We start from the raw sequence: 19105 nt of genomic DNA, 5'->3' as shown, positions 1-19105 counted from the left end.
TATATTGGTTGGTACATTTTAGCAGTTTTTCTGCTTTTCAGTTCACCCATTTTGTACATTTTTTCCGTATAGAATCCAGCAGAATCTTCTCCCCCTCTTAAAAGTTTTTTGTCACCTTTCTGTTGAGCAGGACACAACATTTCTCAAATTCAAACTAACAAAAAACAGGCAAAATGACACCCCTTGCCTCGGATTAAAGTTTCTCTTCCATGACAGACTTGCCAAAGTGAACCTGTATTTTCAAGGGAGAATTGTGTGCTTCATAAATGAATCTACAAGCCTTAGACTGAGTTGGTGTTTGGCAAATACTGTCTGTGGCTGAACACTTGCCAGGGGTGTGGAGTGTCATTTTTTTACTGAGGGGAGCAAAGAGAAGAGAAGCTTGAGTGTTAGTGTTAGGCATGCTGAGCTTGCTCTGTCAGTGTTCAGGGAATAAGCATTTTTGCTTCTGTAGCCTCTTAATGATTAATTTTTTGTCACTAAAAATAAAAACCGCATTTGGATTTAGAAGATTTGAATTTGTACCGCAGTGCTGACTCTTTTCTTGGGGGATTTCAGAGATTCCCTGTACAGATCACCAACTCCAGTGAGGTTACAGAGGAATCATACACAGACACCAAGTCCTTGTGAAAGTAGGTATGGTTCATAAAGTGGATTTTGGACATTCTCTGAAACCTTTTTTGTTTATGCCTCAAATTCTTCATGAAATTTTCAGTATCAAGTTGGTAAGAAAGAGGATTTAAAACACTGCCACTATATAATTCAGTGCAAAAACTCTCATTGTGATCTTTGCTTGTACAAAGTGGATATTTTCAGTATCAATTTTATACACAGAGGCTTAGCAGAGGATGGGAGGTCATTGTTCATATAAAATGTAATATCATTTTAAAGTGCATGTGTTTCCCACATCTGCAGGAAATTTAAAAGAAATTTGGTGATAGAATATCACGCAACGGAAATGGTATTGAAATCCCCAGGGTAGAAGAACAGCTGTGTTAGCTGTGCCTGTGTTAACAGCACCTTCCTCTGCTGCAAGAACTCACCTCTGGGTTAAACCTTCCCATGAGCTCCCTCACCACAGCAGGGCTGAGGGTTGGACTTTAAGATTTCTCATATCTACAGATCCCAGTAAGTGGAGCAGTGGTGACACAAAGCTTTCTTAAATTCTGAATCTTGGATTCAGGTGCCCTGAGGAAAAAGATGATCTTTCGAAGAAATTGCTGTTACCATTCAGTGACCAGCTGTGGGAAGTTGGTGGCTGGATTATTCAGATGGTGCTTCTTTACAGTCCTCAACTCTTTTTACCCTTCTTTTTTGATTGCTCTGAATTTAGAGAGAATGGGATTTTTTAAAGGACAAAGAATCATGCACCAGAATTGCCTTTCATTTTTAAAATTTTCTCTCATTTCCCAGTAATGACCTGACTACAAACCTTTGATATACACATTTTTCAAGGGTTTGGTGCTGTGGGTTCTTCTGGTTGTGTTTGTTTAGTAAGTGTTTTTTGTTTTGGTTTTGTTCTTTTGTTATCAGTAGAAAGTTGTTTAACTTTGGTGAAAGATGTAAGATTGTCATCTTGGCTTTCAGCCAGTGTAAATTTGGAGGGAAATTCCATGTGCCTTTAGAGATTATTATTAGAAATTTGTCTGCAAAACTGGGATTTTTCTTTCCTTCCGTAGGGCGGATTGGAGCTGGTGAGGGGTTTGCTGCTTTCAGCCAAGTGGACAGGAATTTATGATTAATATGTTTTGTTACATGCTACCAGAAATAAGAAGTGAAAGAGGCTTCTTGAAGCCTCCACCAGGAGTCATGCAATACCTGGCTTATGGATTCCTGACATTTCTAATCTTTGGGAAGCATTTAAGGGTTTTGTGCTACTGAAAGGGGGTTGTAGTAATTGTGTTCCTGCTCGAGTTGCTTTTCTAGTGCTTGCAGGGTTAAAACTTGCAGGGGTGGGAGGAGTTGGTGCCTCTCAGCTGTGATTCTGCCCGTCCCCTTTTGCCTCATTGATGGTTACACATAAACCCCGTTTAATGAAAGGTTACTCTGCGGGTTGTTGCAGTGTTTACAAATTTGGCAGCGGTGCTTTTCTAAAAGCAGAAATGAGAGTCGGGGTTTGAGAAGCCCGTTTTGTTTTTTACCTTTTGGTTTGTGGCTACAAGAGACACTTTTTTGGGAGAATAAAAAGCCAGCAGGGGGCACTTGGTGAACAACGTTCTGTGCAGGGCTCCGCTTACTTAGGGACAGTATTCCAGCTGTATGACAGCTGGAAAGTGGGACAGTTCTGTAGGGCACTTTTTTTGGCATTTTGGATGCATATGGAGAATAAAACAAATATTGCTTCCTCCTGGCTTCACAGAAATAAATAGGACATCCAATTCCATTGCAATGAATGCATTTGTCCTGCTTGAAGAAACAAGATTAGTTTCTTCAGCGCAGTTATTTATGCCCCTGAAAATATAGTAGCAAATACAAATAAATAAGTTCTAACCCCTTCCTGTGATATAGATATCATGGGAAAAAAAGAGGAAAAGTGGAGTATAAAGTCATGAAGGTACACAGTGAAGTTTGGGTTTTTTTGATGGGGATTTTTTTTTGTTTTCTTTTGTTTTCTTGGCTGGGTTTTATTTAAACACTAGTGGTGTTATAGCCAACATGACTGCAAATGAAGGTTTGTCGGCAAGGACTTTCATCAGGCCTAGAAATATCCCTGGAAGGAAACACACAGTTTCTTGAGTGTCTGTGTTTTTGCAAGCTAGCAGTATTTTATATGTGTATATGCACTTATTTATTATTGTTTTCAGAGTGGGAACTTAGATAATCCTCCACCTGCAAATAATTAAGAGTTGCCTGCATTCCAGGGCTTGAGCCTTTTGTTGACCTGGTTTTCCTCTTCCAGAGACTTCAAGTGCCCAAGGGGAAATGTGCTTATTGTATGGGTGAGCCTTAGCCCTCAGAAGAATTAAGGAGATGATATTTGGTTATTTTTTCCAGGGTGATTTCAGTGGTGGCCAACATCTCTGCAGAAAGACAGAGAGAGGGGAAGAGAAGGGTCTGAACTGGGACTATCCCAAAAGCTGAAACAGAAGGGGCAGCGAGGATTGCAGCACCCATAGCAACGTGATTCCCTGCTGCATATTTAAAAAGAATCACCTTCCTTGCCTGTTTTCAGTATTTTTCAGTACTCTTTGTTCAACTTCTGAGTCTCAGGCTATGCAATGACGGCCCTTAGGCTTAGCTGAATTAATGGTGAAAATTCTAGTCTAGGGAAGGTGTCCCTGCCCATGACAGGGGGTTGGAACTGGATGATCTTTAATGCCCCTTCCAACCCAAACTATTCTATGATTTTATGATTCTGCATCGAATGTGTCCACATTATTTTCTTGCTGATGTTCTCTATGGGCCATTTCTCCCACATCACATGAAACTAAAGGGAGCTGACAGAAGAAAGCATTACCAGTTAATCTGGCCTCACTGTAAACTTAGGAAAAGATGATCAAACTAACTCATTGTTGACTCTTACCAGTGTCACTGCCAAACCTTGAAAAAAAAATTAACTTGCTTTTACAGCCATTCTTTGTCAAGAATAATGTCCAAAGACCTCTTAAAAATTTCTTTAATGAAGCATATTATCAGCCATATGCTCCTGCCATATGGAATATGTAGGTGTGGGCCACCAAGGTACTGCAAGTGAGAGAAGTGGAGATTACTCCTTAAATGTGTGAATTGTTTTTGTGCTCCTTAGTTTTCAAAGCAATCCCTCTCGTTCCCAATGAAACTCTGGAAGACACAAGAACACTCCTCACATTCTGCACAGTGAGTGAACTCTCAAGACACTTCCTGTGTCATCACGCAGGCAAGAAAGGATAACTCAGGGTCTGCTGGTCACTCAAACATTCACTTGAAGGAATTTAGAATAGTGGTTGTAGAAAACCACTGGGAATGGCATTAACTACAGCTCTGGGAAAATACAGTAAACAGGGACATTTCAACATCCCAACTATTGCTGCGAATCTGAGTCATAAAAAAGGAGAGTTGTAAACAACATTTAGAGGTCACCCAGCTCACACTGGTCAGTGGAGGTGCTTACATAGCACAGAACAGCACACAGAAATTAAATTTAAAAACAGATGAATGATACAACAAGGAAATAAACGTTATTTTCCCAACAACAGCACAGTATGCGGACTCAAGTATAAAAAGTTTATGCCAAGCATCAGAGTCTTATTCATATCATGGCTTTACAAACCAATTTTAATGGGCTTGATTTACAGGTGATAATCTATTAACACCAATTCTTTCAGTGACTTTTCACAGCAGCCATAAAAGCCAAGTTCTACAATTTTTTTTGTAAAGTTGGTAGAAATTAAATAGTATATAATCTACCTCATATGTTTATATTGGGCCTATTACTAAAACTTTTTATTTTCACTCTCTGAGAATGAATACATTAGTCCATTTACATGATTGGACTTCTAATATTTTTCAGTTTATCACCAAGAAATTATGATGCTGATTGAATGAATGCCCAATACTATCTAAAGCAATAGCTAGGAAGTTTCTCCTGCTGTTGGTACAAAACATATCCAAAACAAAGTGGGGAATCTTGACAGATTTTTCGTCTGTCAACAGCGTCAGCTGGAACAAATTGCACTGCTTCAGCTTCCTCCCCCTAAACCATGAATTATTCTTTTCCAGCACTGTGCAGGGATGGTGTTGGGGAATTTATAAAATTCACCAATTTTCTCCCTGAATTTATAAAAATGCTGTGAGCTGCCTGCATCAAAAAGGCTTTGTATGGTTTGTCAATGGGAAAATGCTACCACTGAGATTTCTCCATTAGTGTGTTCTGGGTTTGAGGCATTTGCCTCTCTTCTGTGCCATAAAGGGATTCCTGTAAAAGATTCCGGTTTGGGCCTGAAATTGCAAGGTTTCTTTAAACATGCAGGTGTTACTGAAATGGGTTTCCTTGTGTTTTAATTTTCTTCTACTTTGTTGGAGGGTACTGTGAAAAAAGGGCAGCAAAGTCCTCTCTTTATTCCAGCAATAATAAAGGTGCATCTGGGCTGGGAGCATAAGAAGGACCCTGTGCTACAACTCTGGATTCCTTAAACACAATCTTAAGACTATTTGTGTATTTGGTTTTGCAATTTACATAACCTATTTACGTAACAGTTTACATTACATACCTATTTGCATTACATTTCCAGTGACTTATGGGTTCCTTGTGGCAGGGATGCCCGTGGAGCAGGGCAGGTGAAAACCAGCATCTTCCAGTGTCCTGGTGGAGTTACTTGAAACGAGGAGGACTGGAGGCTGGACGAGGCTGCTGCAGGTGGCCCCCAGTGTTGCTTCTGTCCTTTAGCATTGAGCACAGCCCTGCCAGGGCTCCTCTGGGTTCTTGCAGTTCAGTTCTTGCTGCTGCCCTTGCACCACTCGTGCCCTGGCTCAATCTCTCTTTCCCATCGTTGGCCAAGAAGCCCCGAACAGCAATTTTTGGCAGGCAAAAAAGATTGGCATAAGTAACTAACATATTTAAGAAGAAAATCAAAAGGAAGTGAGACATGCACAGGTTTTCCCTTAGCCAGAGAAGAGGAGGAGGTGAGAACATGTGAGGGAAACAACACGGACACACCAGGGTCAGTGGAGAAGGAGGGGCAGGAGGTGCTCCAGGTGCTGGAGCCGAGGTTCCTCTGCAGACCATGGTGAAGGCCATGGTGAAGCAGCTGTGCCCCTGCAGCCCGTGGGGATCCCCGGAGGATGCAGAGGTTAGTGTAATAATTTGGAAAATACCACAAACCTCCTTCTCTTCCTCCCCTTCCTCTTCATTTGTTTGCTCCAGATCCTCATTCTTAAAATTCTTGCTGTTCAGGAAACAGGAGCTGCTTGCCCTGTGTTCTTATACCATACCCTGAGTGTGTAGTGATACATTCATGATAGTCCTTTCTTCTCAAAAGGTGAAACAAAAACAGAATTTAGAAAAAAATAAGAGAAAAAGTAATTATAAACTAGGTGTGGGAATGTTTTGGCTTCCCCAACCTTGGTTGGAATTTTTTGTTTGTTTGTTTTTTGCTGTTTCAACTTTCTTTTGTGACTCTTGTCAAATGTCTTTCCTTACTCAAAAAAGTATGGAAACACCTTTTCAATTCCGTGTAAAAGTGGAGAGAAATGCTGTTCTTAGTATGTAAATAGTATAGGCTAAATCGGCACTCACACAGTGCCTGTTGATCTAGAGGGAATGAAAGGCAGAGCTGTGACTGATGTGGGGAGGAGAAAGGGAGGAATCGGGGGAGAGAGAGAGGTTTTAGATGTCTTATGTACAGTGTAACTGGAAGGCACCTGGGATGAGATATAAACTCAAAATCTGCCCATAGTTTGGAAAAGAAACGTTAAGAGAAAAGGTTTAAGGACAAGGAAAAGGGTAAAGGGAAATGAGAAGAGAAGGGAAAGGAGGGGAGGATACCGTTAAAGGAAGCAGACAGCCAAGTTACACCTGCACCTCCAAAAAAATGTCCATCTGCATTGGCTAAAAGATGTGACCTTGTCTTTTTTGATGTGACAGTCAGTGCACTGATTAAGGAATTTTATAATTCCAGTCTGGATTGTTGCTACATACAGCACTATGTGGGAATGCAATTAGCACAGCTAGAGCAAATTATTTCAGGATGTGCTGTTTCGACATCTCTTTGCCTTGTGGGACCCTTTGCAAAGAGGAAAGCTTGCTCCTAAAATGCGCTGGCTCCTGGTTTGTTTTCAAGCGTGGCACAAAACACAGACCTTAGCTTATAAATTAGATATGGTTTCAAGTCTTTGCTCCTGACAGAATGGTTTTTTCCTAGGAGCCCCCTGGACAGGGGCACTGCAGGCAAGGGAATTCGCCTCTAGTCTCTCTCTGCCTGATGATCCATCAGAGCCATGCCTGAGCACGTGCCAGGGGCTGTCTCCTCACACACACAGCTGGCTCCAAAATGTTGAGATTCTTTAACTGAACAGCCACCCCTGGGGGGATTTAAAAGATGTGTAGATGTGGCTCTGAGGGACATGGTTTAATGGTGGACTTGGCAGTGCTGAGTTAAGGGTTGGACTCAATGATCTTTTCCAGCCTCAGCTATTCTGGGATTCTACACCTGAGAAATGCTGGGCTGCCTAAGTGGCTATGGATTTTTAGAAGTCATAGAGTCCTTGAGATGAGGGCAAGCAGTCCAGACTTTTAGGGCCAACAAAACTACACAGGTGTTACCCTTTAAACTTTCTGATTCCAGAGGAGCCTCTCTAACCGTAGGAGAAAACGGAATACAAATAAAGAACTCTTACAGACCAAGCGATTGCTCTCATCACGGCTTTTGGTTTTATTTCAGGTTTTTATTTGTAATCAAATTGTATTTTGAAAAATACATGAAATCTGAGGCAAACATTTGGAGGGTGGGACACAAAAAGACAGTCACAGTATGTACAATTCTTACAGTCAAATCTCTCTGTGCAGTTGGACCCCAGCTGTTGCACTGAGCTGCTCTGTACACAGGGTAGCCAAATACCAGCTGAGCTTCACTGCAGCACCAGCACAGGCCGTGTGTGGGATTTTGTTTCTCTTCCCCACCATGGGGGGAAAGGGCCTTTAGTTAAGAAATTCAAAGGTAACTGTCTCCTTTACATCCATTTTAAGCTCTGATTTATTCTGTTTCCTCCTTGCAAAACCAATCTTGTCTCTCCATTGGAAAAAATGATGCAACTGTTCCAAATCAAAGTGGCTTCCTCGTGAGTCACTCCCCCTGCCCGAGGGCTCAGCAGGAGGGACGAGTTAAGTCGCTGCTGATCACCAGCCTGTGGGGAGTAGTTCTGTTCTCTGGATGCTTTTTGGTTGTGAAACAGGGGAGTTGCAGTTCTGGCCCCAAACAAAACTTCTGCATTTTCTCAGCATTGTTTGTATGCAGGATCCTTTTGACCCAAGTTTTACGCAGGACGCCTATGCTACCTGAACTGAACATTTCCAGAAGTAAACCCATTCAGTTTGCATAGGTATCAGTTACAATGATTCTGATGAGTTTTTCAATGCTTTTTCCCCTCCAAAGGTACAATTTTTAAACAAGTAACATCGTCACAGTACCAATTTCTCATTGCACAGTTCCAGGTTAAGAATCCAGCTTTGCCGTGTTTCACGACAAAAAGAGATAATGCTGAATTCAGCCTTCTGAAGTTTTTGGCTTATTTAGCAGTGGAATTTTAAGTAATACATCACTTCCTTCCTCTATGTGGATATTTTATGAACTTCTACCATCTTTCTCAGTCAACTTTACCCTTCCACTGAAGAAATACTACATTTCTTGTGGAAAAAAAGGGTTCTTACTGATAACTCATGACGCTTAAGAGTGAAAACAGAAGCTGAAGTTCCAGAATCAAGTTTCATAAGGTTTCCATCCTTACGTTTCACAAAATGGGAGTGTCTTCCTACTTCCAGTTTTTGTCTGACACAGAGAGTAGTTAACCCCACTCTTCCTTTCCGTTGTCTTGAAGAACAGCAGATGAGAGGCAGAAGATCTCACTAGGATCAGTTATAATGTGATCCTGGAGTTTTGTGAGCCTTTCATCCTGTCATTAAAGCAAACCCCCACAATCCAAAAATATATATCCTGGCAGCACTAAAACTGGACTCCAAGAAACAAATGCAAAAGCAGACTTGCCACCTCAGAGTTTTGCTGCCCTTGGTTCTGTGGAACACCAGAATGTGGGACGTAAACACCTAATGCTTGGTGTGTTCTCAGCTCTTGGCATTTCTTCCCTGTAGCTCTGGAACAGGTGTCACACTGACCCCACAGACCAGAAAGGTCCTCTGGTGAGGAGAACTTCCCGAAGACAAGGTTGGCTTCCCCAGTCACAAGTGCCAAAACCCCAGGGGGACCAGGAGGAGGAAAGAGAAGGGAAGCATAGCCAGACGTGGCACATCCATGGGGCTTCCAGAGCAAATCTGACTCTGCCCTGAAAAATTAAAAGAGACGAAGTCAGCATGTAAGTGGTGGCTTGACAAAAAAGTGTATTTGAAGTTTGCATGACACATTTTACATGAATGCATTGATGGAGGATTGTTTTAAAAACAATTAATTTTGTCTCATTTTCAAAATTCTCCTTTTATGTGCCTGTGCACAGTCCAGACAAAACAGTCTCAAGGTACTGGGACAAGGAAGTTTTTCTTCTTCACAGAAACTCAGCAACAATTAATGCAATTTTCTGGATGACTGAGAATCCTTGCTTAAAATCCTGATAGAAAAGCAACAACCAGCCAGCTGGTTAGTGGGAGCTGTCCCTGCCCGTGGCAGGGGTGTGGGAACTGGAAAATCTTTGAGAAGCCATCCAACCCAAGTCATTCTATGATTTTAGGATGAAAATACATTTCCATTCTTCCTACTCAGGGCCTGAGGCAGATGTTTTGATTAAGAGTCCATAAATAATGGTAATAAACATTAAAAAGCCTAGGTCATACATGCCTTAGATGGTAGCAGCACTGTGCCACTTTTGGTACAAAACCCACAACGTGGACACAGGGCACAAATTACCCTTGGTGCAGGTGAAACCTTCAACCTGTGCTGGATGTAGTGCACAAGTAAAAAGAGATTTTCAACCCCTGACTTAAGAAGAAAAGAAACTTTTTCTATAACTGTTCAGGTCCTAATCCTTCTCTGGGAAGATCAGGCTCTATATTGGTTTTTACATCACCAGCCTAAGGGCTGTTCCTGTTGCTGTGGTATCAGCTGTCAGTATCTCACTGTAGTTAACTTATCTCTACCCAGGGTGCTTCCTCCCTGTTCCTGGAAGGAGTTTGTGATATTAATGTGGAGAGAAGAAGTAAACATCAGGTAGTCCTCAGGAATGCTTTGAAATAAATGTAGGGTTATAACAACAAGCCTCCCAGCCTTTTGTGTCCTCTTCCAGGCCCAGACCCTTTCGTTTTTCCCAGAGAAAGTGGTAAACTAGTTTTATTGACCCTGAAGGACTTTTGCAAGACACTCAGAGTGAAAATAAAATTTGGCTCTTTAAAGTAGTTGGGAAAAATAATCCATGCAGGAAACAAACGGAAATGCAGCCATAGTGAAACAGATGAAAACTGTTTCTGTTTTACATAAAAATAGTATTTGTTTATCTGGTTGACTGTGAAATGTAAGAACTGTTTCTGCATATGATGCCTTTGTTCTCAGCAGGTCATTTTTTAATTCTCCTAAGTCCCTTCTCAAATAACAACTAATATAAAACAGATTCTCTTTCTCCCTTTCTCAAGAAATTGCTGAAAATAAATAAATAAATAAATAATTTTAAAAAGAAAGGGAGCTATAGCTGATGGTTTTCTTCAAAAGAAGGTGACAACAGGAAATATTTTTTCCTTTTTGCAAAAAATTACATTTAAAAAGTTAGACTGTTCTTTCCTCATCCCCAAGTCCCTCAAAATCCTGCAGTACAAGAACCATCAGGTGTCAAAAGTGTGTGGTTCAGTTTGTACTCCTATAACAAAGTGAAACATTCCTCCTTTGTCCCAGTAATTTTTTTCCTCAATGAAAACACCTTTTCATTATAAGAAATAGTTTATATTGAGGGAAAGTTGTCAGAAGGTTTTGGCTGAGCCAAACATATTACAACTATCTCATTGAAATACAACCCACTTACATTTGGTTTTGAGAATCTTCCACTGCTTCTGCATTAAAAAGTTTGACCCTTGATAATTTCTGATTTCTTGTGGAAGGTAACAGCTTCTAATTCCTGTTCTGTTTGCTCTTATAAAGTAATGTGAAGTCACGTAATACCATCTTGAATTTAACTTCATGTTTTTCAAAGACCTTTAAGCCAGCTAGACTACCTATCTTAGGTCTAAAAATGGATATTTCCTGTATTTTTTCGAGTTGTTTTTTTGTTCATGAGACACAAGAACTGGTTTTTTTTTTTCCTGTGTGATCATGAGATAAAACACTGGAACATTTCTCTTTCTTAGTTTCTGTTTGAGTTTATTGCAGCCTAATCTGTCTGTAATGCCATAGAGTGGCTGAACTTATCATGTTAACTGTAATATAATAATTGCTATGTAAAGTTTCATATCTTCCAGCTCCACTGAGTAAAATACAAATTGCAGCTCTTGATTTTATATGACAAGTGTAACAGGTTTGATGCCAATTTAAGGTTTTGTAGCATTAATAAGAATCATTTGGCTTGAAAGGAGGATTATTAGGGAAGAACTTACTGACGATGGCATGTTCAAGGTGGACATCCCTTCTGCATTGAATTCACTCCAGAAGTGTTTACAAATTATCTTAGTGTACTTTTCTGTAATGAATAAACCTATGAACATCTGTATTATATTGCAAAATTGCCTTTGGATGAAATCTACCTTAATTTCTCAGAAGAACTTATGTGGAGTCACTAATCATGTATTTTTTGAATATTTATTAGCAAAAGGACCCCTCAAATTTCTCAGCCTGGGAGTTTAACTCTACAGCTATCTGAGAGGAAGTTGTAGTGTGGTCTCTTCTGCCATGTCTCAAATGAAAGGATGAGAGGAAATGGCCTTAAATTGTGCCAGGGGAGGTTCAACTTAGAAAAAAAAAATCACTGAAAGAGTGGTTATAGGCACTGGAATAAGTTGCCCAGGGAGTTGTTGGAGTCACTGACTCTGGAAGTGTTCAAGAGCCACCTGAATGTGGCACCTGGGGACATGGTTTAGGGGTAATGATGGTGGTGCTGGGCTGATGGTGGGACTGGATGATCTTGCAGGTGTCTCCCAGCCTTGATGATCCTATGATTTATTCCTACCAAGGTAATTCACAAAGGCCTTAACTCCCAGAACCGAGTGGCTGCTGTGTTGTTTTTTACTGATTTTTATGATGCCCATACTAGTGAGTGTCTTTATGGATTCGTGACTCCCGGCACTTCAGCATCCTTCTCTCTGCAATCGAGCTCTGTCTCAGTGGTGGAGATATTTTTCCCTGTCTGGGACAGCTGTATTTTGCCAGGCTTAGTAAGAGAGAACAAGCACCCCAAGTTTATTGGACTGTGTCTATTCAGCACATTTTGCCAAGCTTGCAAATGCAAAATAAAGCACAGGACAACCACTCAGACACTTAGCAAGTTAAGGAGTACTGCCTTACCAGAAGGGGAAGGTGGGTCCTCAATCCTAGATGGAGCTGGAGCTGGAAAAAACCCACAATAATCAAAGTTAATTATTTGAGCCTAGAACTTCTTCTGTTTTTCTGATAATTGATCTAAGGCTTAATGTTATTTTTTTTTTCCTGAGGAAGAATACATTTATCAAACAAACTCAAAGTTTAAGTATGATCACAGAATTATATCAGATACCTTACTGCTCCCAAAATTTAGATGATGGAAACATTTTGATTCTGCATTTTCAAAACAATTTTTGTCATTTTGAAAACTGCAAAACATGTCACTTTGAAATTTTTTGAACCAATGTATTTCTCTTTACGTTTTGAAAACATTTTTCTCTTGAGAATTATGTCCATTAAAAGAAAGATATATTTTTTTTCTATTTTAAGCAGAAGTAAATCAGTGTGGTTGAACATAATGAAAGTTTCCAGCTGATTTATTCAAGCAAGACACCCAAAAAAGGTATTATTTGTTTTGATATGTATCCCTTATTTTTTTTATTTTCTTTTTCAGTTGGTCAGCTGGTCAAACTCAATGCTTCATCCTTATGGTGGCTTGTAGGTAGTTCAAACATGTGATCTCACTTGTTTGGCATTATTCAAACATGTGTTCTGGTCTCACTAATTTTCCTAAGAAGGAAAAATAATAATTCTTGTTGCATCTGTCCAGCCTTGCCACCAGATCCACATCTTCCAGCTGCAAGGGAAAAGGAAAGTAGCCACTGGCTGACATCCCTCTGAAAGGGTCTGTGGCCTGGACTTTGGATCCTATTGCCAGAGATTAAACTTCTGCTTCACAGACCCACGGGCAAACAGTGAAATAAACTCTCCTGTTCCTCTGGGGCAAAGTGGATCAAAGACAGTACCAACCCATAAATAACCAAATGCTTAAATTTGGGGACATTATTCATTAATGTCTCCTGTGAAGGGAGGACGAAGAGGCAGTGGCCTTGCCTTTAGGAGTCCTGAAGGGCTGAAGCTTAACAAAGAGATTTTTCTTTTCTTTCTCACATATTCTTCCAACAAAAGCAAGGAACAGAATGAAACTGAGTGAAAAATTGCTTTAAAAGTTGAAGTAATCCCTGTCAGTGGCCATATATGGCTTATCAACAAGAAATAGTGCCCTTGACTCACTCCCTCTGAACTAAACAAAACCTTACCTGATACATTGAGTCTAATTTTAGATTTCTTTGTTTCATGACCCCCGGTCTGTCTGTAGATGCAGGTATATTCTGCATTGTCCTCTAACTGGACATTGGAGATCTTTAAGGAAAGGTTGCCGTGCTTCATCTGGTCCAGAAAAAGACTGGTTCTGCCATGGAAATGTTCGTCCTGGGCCTTCAGTGAATCCTGCCCTTTCTGAAAGAAGTGCACTATCTTCGTGCCAATCTGCCAGTAGAGCATTGACTTGGCAAGGGTCAGGTCTCCAGGAGGGGTGGTGGTGCAAGGCAAAACCACAGTTTCTCCAACAAATGCATGGCATGTGGTGTCCAGCTGACCTGGAATAAAACCCAGACAATTCCATCAGTGTGCAGCAGAGATAGGGACACCAGGCTTCCTGTAATTTGGCTTCACCACATCATTTTTGGCACTCTCCCTCCCAAGTCCTCCTGTTTCCAGCCAGGAGGGCCATGTGTGCTCAGAGCCCAGCCAGCTGTGCAGCAGGACAGATGTTGGTATGTGCAAGCTGCCTTCACTTCGTAAGTGTGGCTTTTGCTTGAACTTGTTCCCACTTGTCTCCTTAGCTGGTGATTTTTCTTCCAGCTCCTGGGGATCCTCAGTCTTTGGGATTAGGTGTCTGATTTGACTTTAATTGATAGGTCAGTTCACAAGAGGAAAAGGGGATGCAGGGAAGTGGGGAAGGGCAGATATGATTAAACAAGTTCTAGTTTTGTAGGAAGTCTGTCTGGAAAAAAAGGAGAAGTGTGAAAACAATGCTAGACCAGGAGAAAACTCCTGGATGAGTTTGGTCTAGCACAACTCCCATTATTTGGCTACCAGACTGTGATTCCTGACTTGTAAATAATGTGCTGGGGCTCCCATCTCCCTTCTCCTGCAAAATCTTGCAGAGGGTTGGATGGAACAGGGCTTTTTTCTTCAGGTCTGGCTTGGTGCAGTCTTGCTAACCCCTGTCTGGGGGTCTCTCATACTCTTTGGTGGTCATCTCCAGCAGCCAGAAGGAAGAGTCTGTCATTCCCACGTTAGATAAATGATTTTTCCAAGACCTTGGGGAGACTTGGTGGGTGTCCTAGACGTCAGGCAGAGGTGTTACCAACCTTCCCAACCAATTCCAGCACATGCAGGAGCCAGGGTGATGGTATCCTGCAGTTGAACAAACAGGGGCACAGGCAGCCAGCTGCACCCCACTTACACACACTGCTCATTTAATAACTTTGATGCCAATTATTTCTATAAATCCTTCCCAGTTAGCTGAAAGCATACTAAAACTTGCACAAATGGGTGAGTCTGCCACTATCAAGCAGGACAATTCCTACCAGATTGCAGTGCTACATTTTCTAGGGGAAAACTGGTTTATTGAAGAAGGTTCTTATGTATTCATCAAGCATGAACAACTAGGTATTTCCAACACAGAATGTGGGCTTAAATTAGCGCTCTGACCAAACCTGTTGCATAAAATAATTTTATAAATTAAAATGCAGATTAATTTATTTGAAAGGAAAAGTTATTCCCAGCATGGAGCAGAACAAAAGCAGCACGAGGCTGTGACTGCACCAAGAAGAAATGCTAAAATTCACTGTGAAACAACTCAATCTGCTTCCATGGCCAAAGTTCTGTGAAGCACGTGGGGCAAGTAACTAGACTCAATATTGAAGTAAGTATTCTTGGTTGCAGTGGGGTCATTCCTGTGTTCCTGGCTTGCATCAGCTCTCTGCATATGTCAGGCTAAAGACCAAAGAGAATCCCACTTCCCCCTTGAAGTCAGTGACATCAGCCAGGGCTCAGCTTGTCACATGCTCAGGCCCCTGTTTCCACATCAGTCAGCCTTCTTTGGTGTCACAGTGTGTTTATCCAGACATGAAAGCAGAAGGAAAAGCGTGATACAGACAGCTAAACCTCAGAGCCAAGTAAATGTCTTTGGTTATAACTCTATCACCACACATCTGCTTTCCTTTGGTTTTCAGAGTTTTCAGCTGAAAATCCCAGTCCAATTTGCCCAACAATGTCAACTTTTAGCTGAAAAAACCCCACATATCCCAAGTGCTTTTTCTGGTTAGAGGTGGAAGGAGAATCCCCTTGTTGTGTGGAGAACTCAGCCTTTTGGTCATTACACTTTGGCCATGATAAAATATTCTTCACCGGGTGATTAGACCTGGGAACAGGCTGCCCAGGGAGGTGGTGGAATCACCATCCCTGGAGGTGTTTAAGGAAAGACTGGACGTGGCACTCAGTGCCATAATCTGGTTGACAAGGTGGTGATTGGTCATAGGTTGGACTTGATGATCTTTAATCAATCAATTCTGTGATTCTCTAATTTTCATAATGGATCAGTTGCCGACCAGGTTTTGCTTCTCAAAGGGAACTTGAATTATGACCAAGGTCAGCCTCCACTGCTCTGTGCCCTTACTGCTCAGCATGTATCACCCTACAATCCCCATGCCCTGAACATGCCCAGGCAGGGCTATCAGCTGTCCCCAGCATACCTCAAGGGCCACTGCCAGATCAGGGAGGGGAGGAAGGGCAGGGAGCAGCCCAAGCCTCATCCCTGAGCTGTTTGGGCGTGGGGAAAGGCTGTGCTCAGCAGAATGTCCCTGAGGCAAGGCCATGTCTGAGAGCAGATTGTGGTTATGGCTGGCCATGGTCAGGAAACCACAGCGGGAGATGAGTGTGCCTGAGGCTGCTGCAGGTGGTTGGTAGGCAGTGGAAGAAATGAGCCTCCAGAAGAGGAGGGAACAAGACTTTTCTGGTGGGAAAAGTCCTGTCTGCAGGGTGCTATCAGGAGAGAGAGTGCTTGCAATGCATGATGTCGCACAGGGATGAAAAAAAGATGATAAACAGAACCTGTAGCTCTATTCAGAAAAATGGACAGTAAGGATTTTCTTAATGAGCAAAAGAGGGAGAACAGGTGTGGGTCCTATCTCCTGACTGTGGACACCTGTACATTTGATACTGGTTTTGGAAGTGCACCTATTTGCTCTTGATTCTTTGTCTGCAGATGGAGGACACCAGTATTTGGCACATCTGAGCTGAGCCACACCCATTCCCTTTCCTCCATGGCACGGTGCATAAACCTTGTACCACTTGTGAGGAGCTCACAGGGTTCAGCCCACCCTGCCTTCAGTGCTTCCAGGTGGTAAAACGAGCGCAGAAGGAGACAAAAAAAGAGGCACTGCTGAAATTGGCTGGGACAGGGGCAGGTGACTGAAATCTGCTGTAATGAGTTCTTTAATGAGCACAGCTGCAGGAGGCCTTTTGTTGATGGGGAGAACAGACTTCTGGGGGCAAGTCAAGTAAGTGTCCTTACAGAAGCCAGTCTTGAGGAGGAGAGGGGTAAAGTCATGCTGAAGGCTGGTGATACTGGTAAGCTTCCTACTGAGGTGTTGATGTACCAGGAGCTGCAGAAGCAGGGACCTTCCTGGCCAGAAAACTGAAGCACCCTTGTGGTGGCAGCTTCTGCTGAGGCATGTAAATCAGGATTAATAGTGCTTATCTCACCTACCAAGTAAGGTTTGCACGTGGAAGGGGCAGTTCTCTATCTTGGAGAAGATGAATGTTGGCACACAGCTTTCATTTGCAGTTGTGAGGCTTGAATGGAAAGTGGGATGAGTGTATTTTGTGGATTTTTTTTTTTTAAATTATGCATGTTAAATATTGCTGAAATGTTTAAGCCTGTTAAGATGAAGTTGAATGAGACAATTTAACCAGTCTAAGATTCCTGTAATGGGAAAACACTCCTACTTCAGCAACCAAAGTGTGGTGCAGGAAAGCTCATTAAGATTGGGCTTTTTTGTTCCCCCCTTGTTTTCCAGGTGAAGTGTAACCTCTGTAGCCACCACAGCCTCTGGTAGATGTGAGGCATTTCTGGGCAAACAGAGGAATCCTGACCACACACAGAGGTCTTACTACTGCTGACTTTAAACCCCGATAAGGAAATTGTACTTTGTATAAAATTCTCTTAACAGCATATACTGGTTTATCCTTCTCATAGGGAAGGTGGTATCTAATTTATATGTCAGGAACTCAACTCTGCTAAAACTAAGCAGAGCATAAGTAAAGACTCAGGGAGAGAGTCTGCTGCTGAGCTCCATTTTTTTCACTTACCTGATTATGCCTGTAGAGAGACAAAGTCTTAATGAGTTTAAATACAAAAGCAGATGCAAGATGGTTGGGGGTTGTAAAGGGTGAGATTCCAAGTCATCTTTAATTGTATGAAAATGGTAGGGCACTTTTAAGGATGTGGCATGATAAACTTCATAGGTAAAGGTTTATGGGTCTGAAACACCTTAACTTTGAACACCACCTCTTTTGGATACAGAGGCTTATCTGAAGGTTATGACCTGTACTTGCAAACCTTGGACTGGGATGGAATATATTCATTTGTTCTGTTTTGCTCCAAGACTCTGCTTGCAGCTTGTGTGTTCACATGTAAATGACTCTGGAAATTTCTAGGTGTGCATTATGGTATATTTACCTCTGGGCAGAGATGCAAGCAGTAGGCAGGCAATCATCCAGAGAGCAGTCTCCCTAATGAGAAGGAGAGAGATAAGAGAAAGGTCAAATGCTTTGTTAGAACGCTAGAGCAGAGACCAAAGACCTTTTCTCTGGTGTAACTTACGACATCTTTCCCTGCACCCTCATCTGTGAAGCTAATTTGAGTATGAAACTGGATGGGTTAGAAACCCTGGCTTGTTTTGCCATCTAGTCTTGGTGTGGGTTTTATCTCCTGCCTGTAGAACTGGGGTTTCTCAGTGTTCATGATGGGCCAAGGCTTCATTTGCCAATGCCAGACCTGTACTTTCTTCTTGCCTTCTCATATGGACAAAGTTAATTGCATCTATATAGTCATAGTTTGATCTTGAGATTATTCCCTGTTGGTAATTAAAAGAAATTCCTTCTGCTCCCAAACTTCAGCTGCTTCACAGCCCAAGGAAAAGCATAGCTTACCATTTCATTTTTGTGCCTCCCAACCGTTGGGAATCTGTGCCTGTCAGGAGCTTCACCAGACACTTCAGCTGCCACTTGTGTCCCTGCAAAAGAGTGAAAGGCTCTTAATTTTTGTTGTTAGAAGTGTTCCTTATAAGACAAAATAGGTTATTTGCTGGTGCTCCATTTGCTGTTTTCTTTCACTTTGTGTGTGTAAAACATGGTGTGTTATTATATCATTTCTGCGTACATATCATTTACACTCTGTGCATGTAGATTCCCTGTGTGTTTGCATTCTGGATACACTCTTGCAATACAAAGAATGTATTTTTTTGTGTAGGATGGATGTGAGTTACAAGCCCTGCACTGACTAGTCCTCAGCTTTCAGCCCACTGAACAGATTCTTGTTCTGCAGCCAGCTGCAATCAAAGAAAGTGGAGAAACCTGATAGGTGTTGTATTTATCAGGAGGTGTAGGCACCATCTTCCAAACTGCCAAATACCACCAAAGCTGCACATCTACCAAAAAATAAGAAGCCTATAAGGAAAATGATGCCTAAAAGAGCTGTTTCTTTGAGGAGGCTTTTAAATCAGGTACTTTCTCAAGAAAAAAATCTGAAATGGAGCAGGAGTGGAGATGGGGATGAACGTGCAGTTTGGGCTTCCTTTTTCTATCCTCGTAGGAATTCACAGGTACGAATATCTGAGTGGTAGTTCCAGAGATAATGGTGGTGGTGGAAGGAGTGGTTTAGCCAAGGTTCTCTTTCCACTGAGGAGGTTTTTTGTGGGAAAGGTGCTGGTCATATTCTCCTGCCTGTTGCTCCTGGTGCAATGTGGCTTCCTGGGGTGAGCAAGACCTGGATTTGT

General features: G+C 41.9%; 1 protein-coding gene across 2 annotated transcripts in view; it reads right to left on the bottom strand.

The window, feature by feature from the left end:
* Positions 1 to 7350: 7350 nt before the first annotated feature.
* Positions 7351 to 19105, bottom strand: part of LOC108446500 (myelin-oligodendrocyte glycoprotein-like) — a 36577-nt gene continuing 24822 nt past the window's right edge. For both annotated transcript variants that reach the window (XM_017733295.1, XM_017733294.1), the window contains 5 exons: positions 18261 to 18343; positions 17788 to 17840; positions 13298 to 13636; positions 12123 to 12164; positions 7351 to 8973 (listed from right to left, as the gene is read on the bottom strand). In XM_017733295.1, coding sequence (XP_017588784.1) covers positions 8870 to 8973; positions 12123 to 12164; positions 13298 to 13636; positions 17788 to 17840; positions 18261 to 18268 — 546 coding nt within the window. In that variant the 5' untranslated portion in view covers positions 18269 to 18343 and the 3' untranslated portion in view covers positions 7351 to 8869. The remainder of the gene's footprint in view (positions 8974 to 12122; positions 12165 to 13297; positions 13637 to 17787; positions 17841 to 18260; positions 18344 to 19105) is intronic.

The sequence above is a fragment of the Corvus brachyrhynchos genome, unplaced genomic scaffold (assembly GCF_000691975.1).
Source record: "Corvus brachyrhynchos isolate BGI_N302 unplaced genomic scaffold, ASM69197v1 scaffold32, whole genome shotgun sequence".
Classification (NCBI taxonomy): domain Eukaryota; kingdom Metazoa; phylum Chordata; class Aves; order Passeriformes; family Corvidae; genus Corvus; species Corvus brachyrhynchos.
The sequence above is the reverse complement of the archived record's forward strand: the minus strand, read 5'-3'. Positions and strand labels throughout refer to the sequence as shown.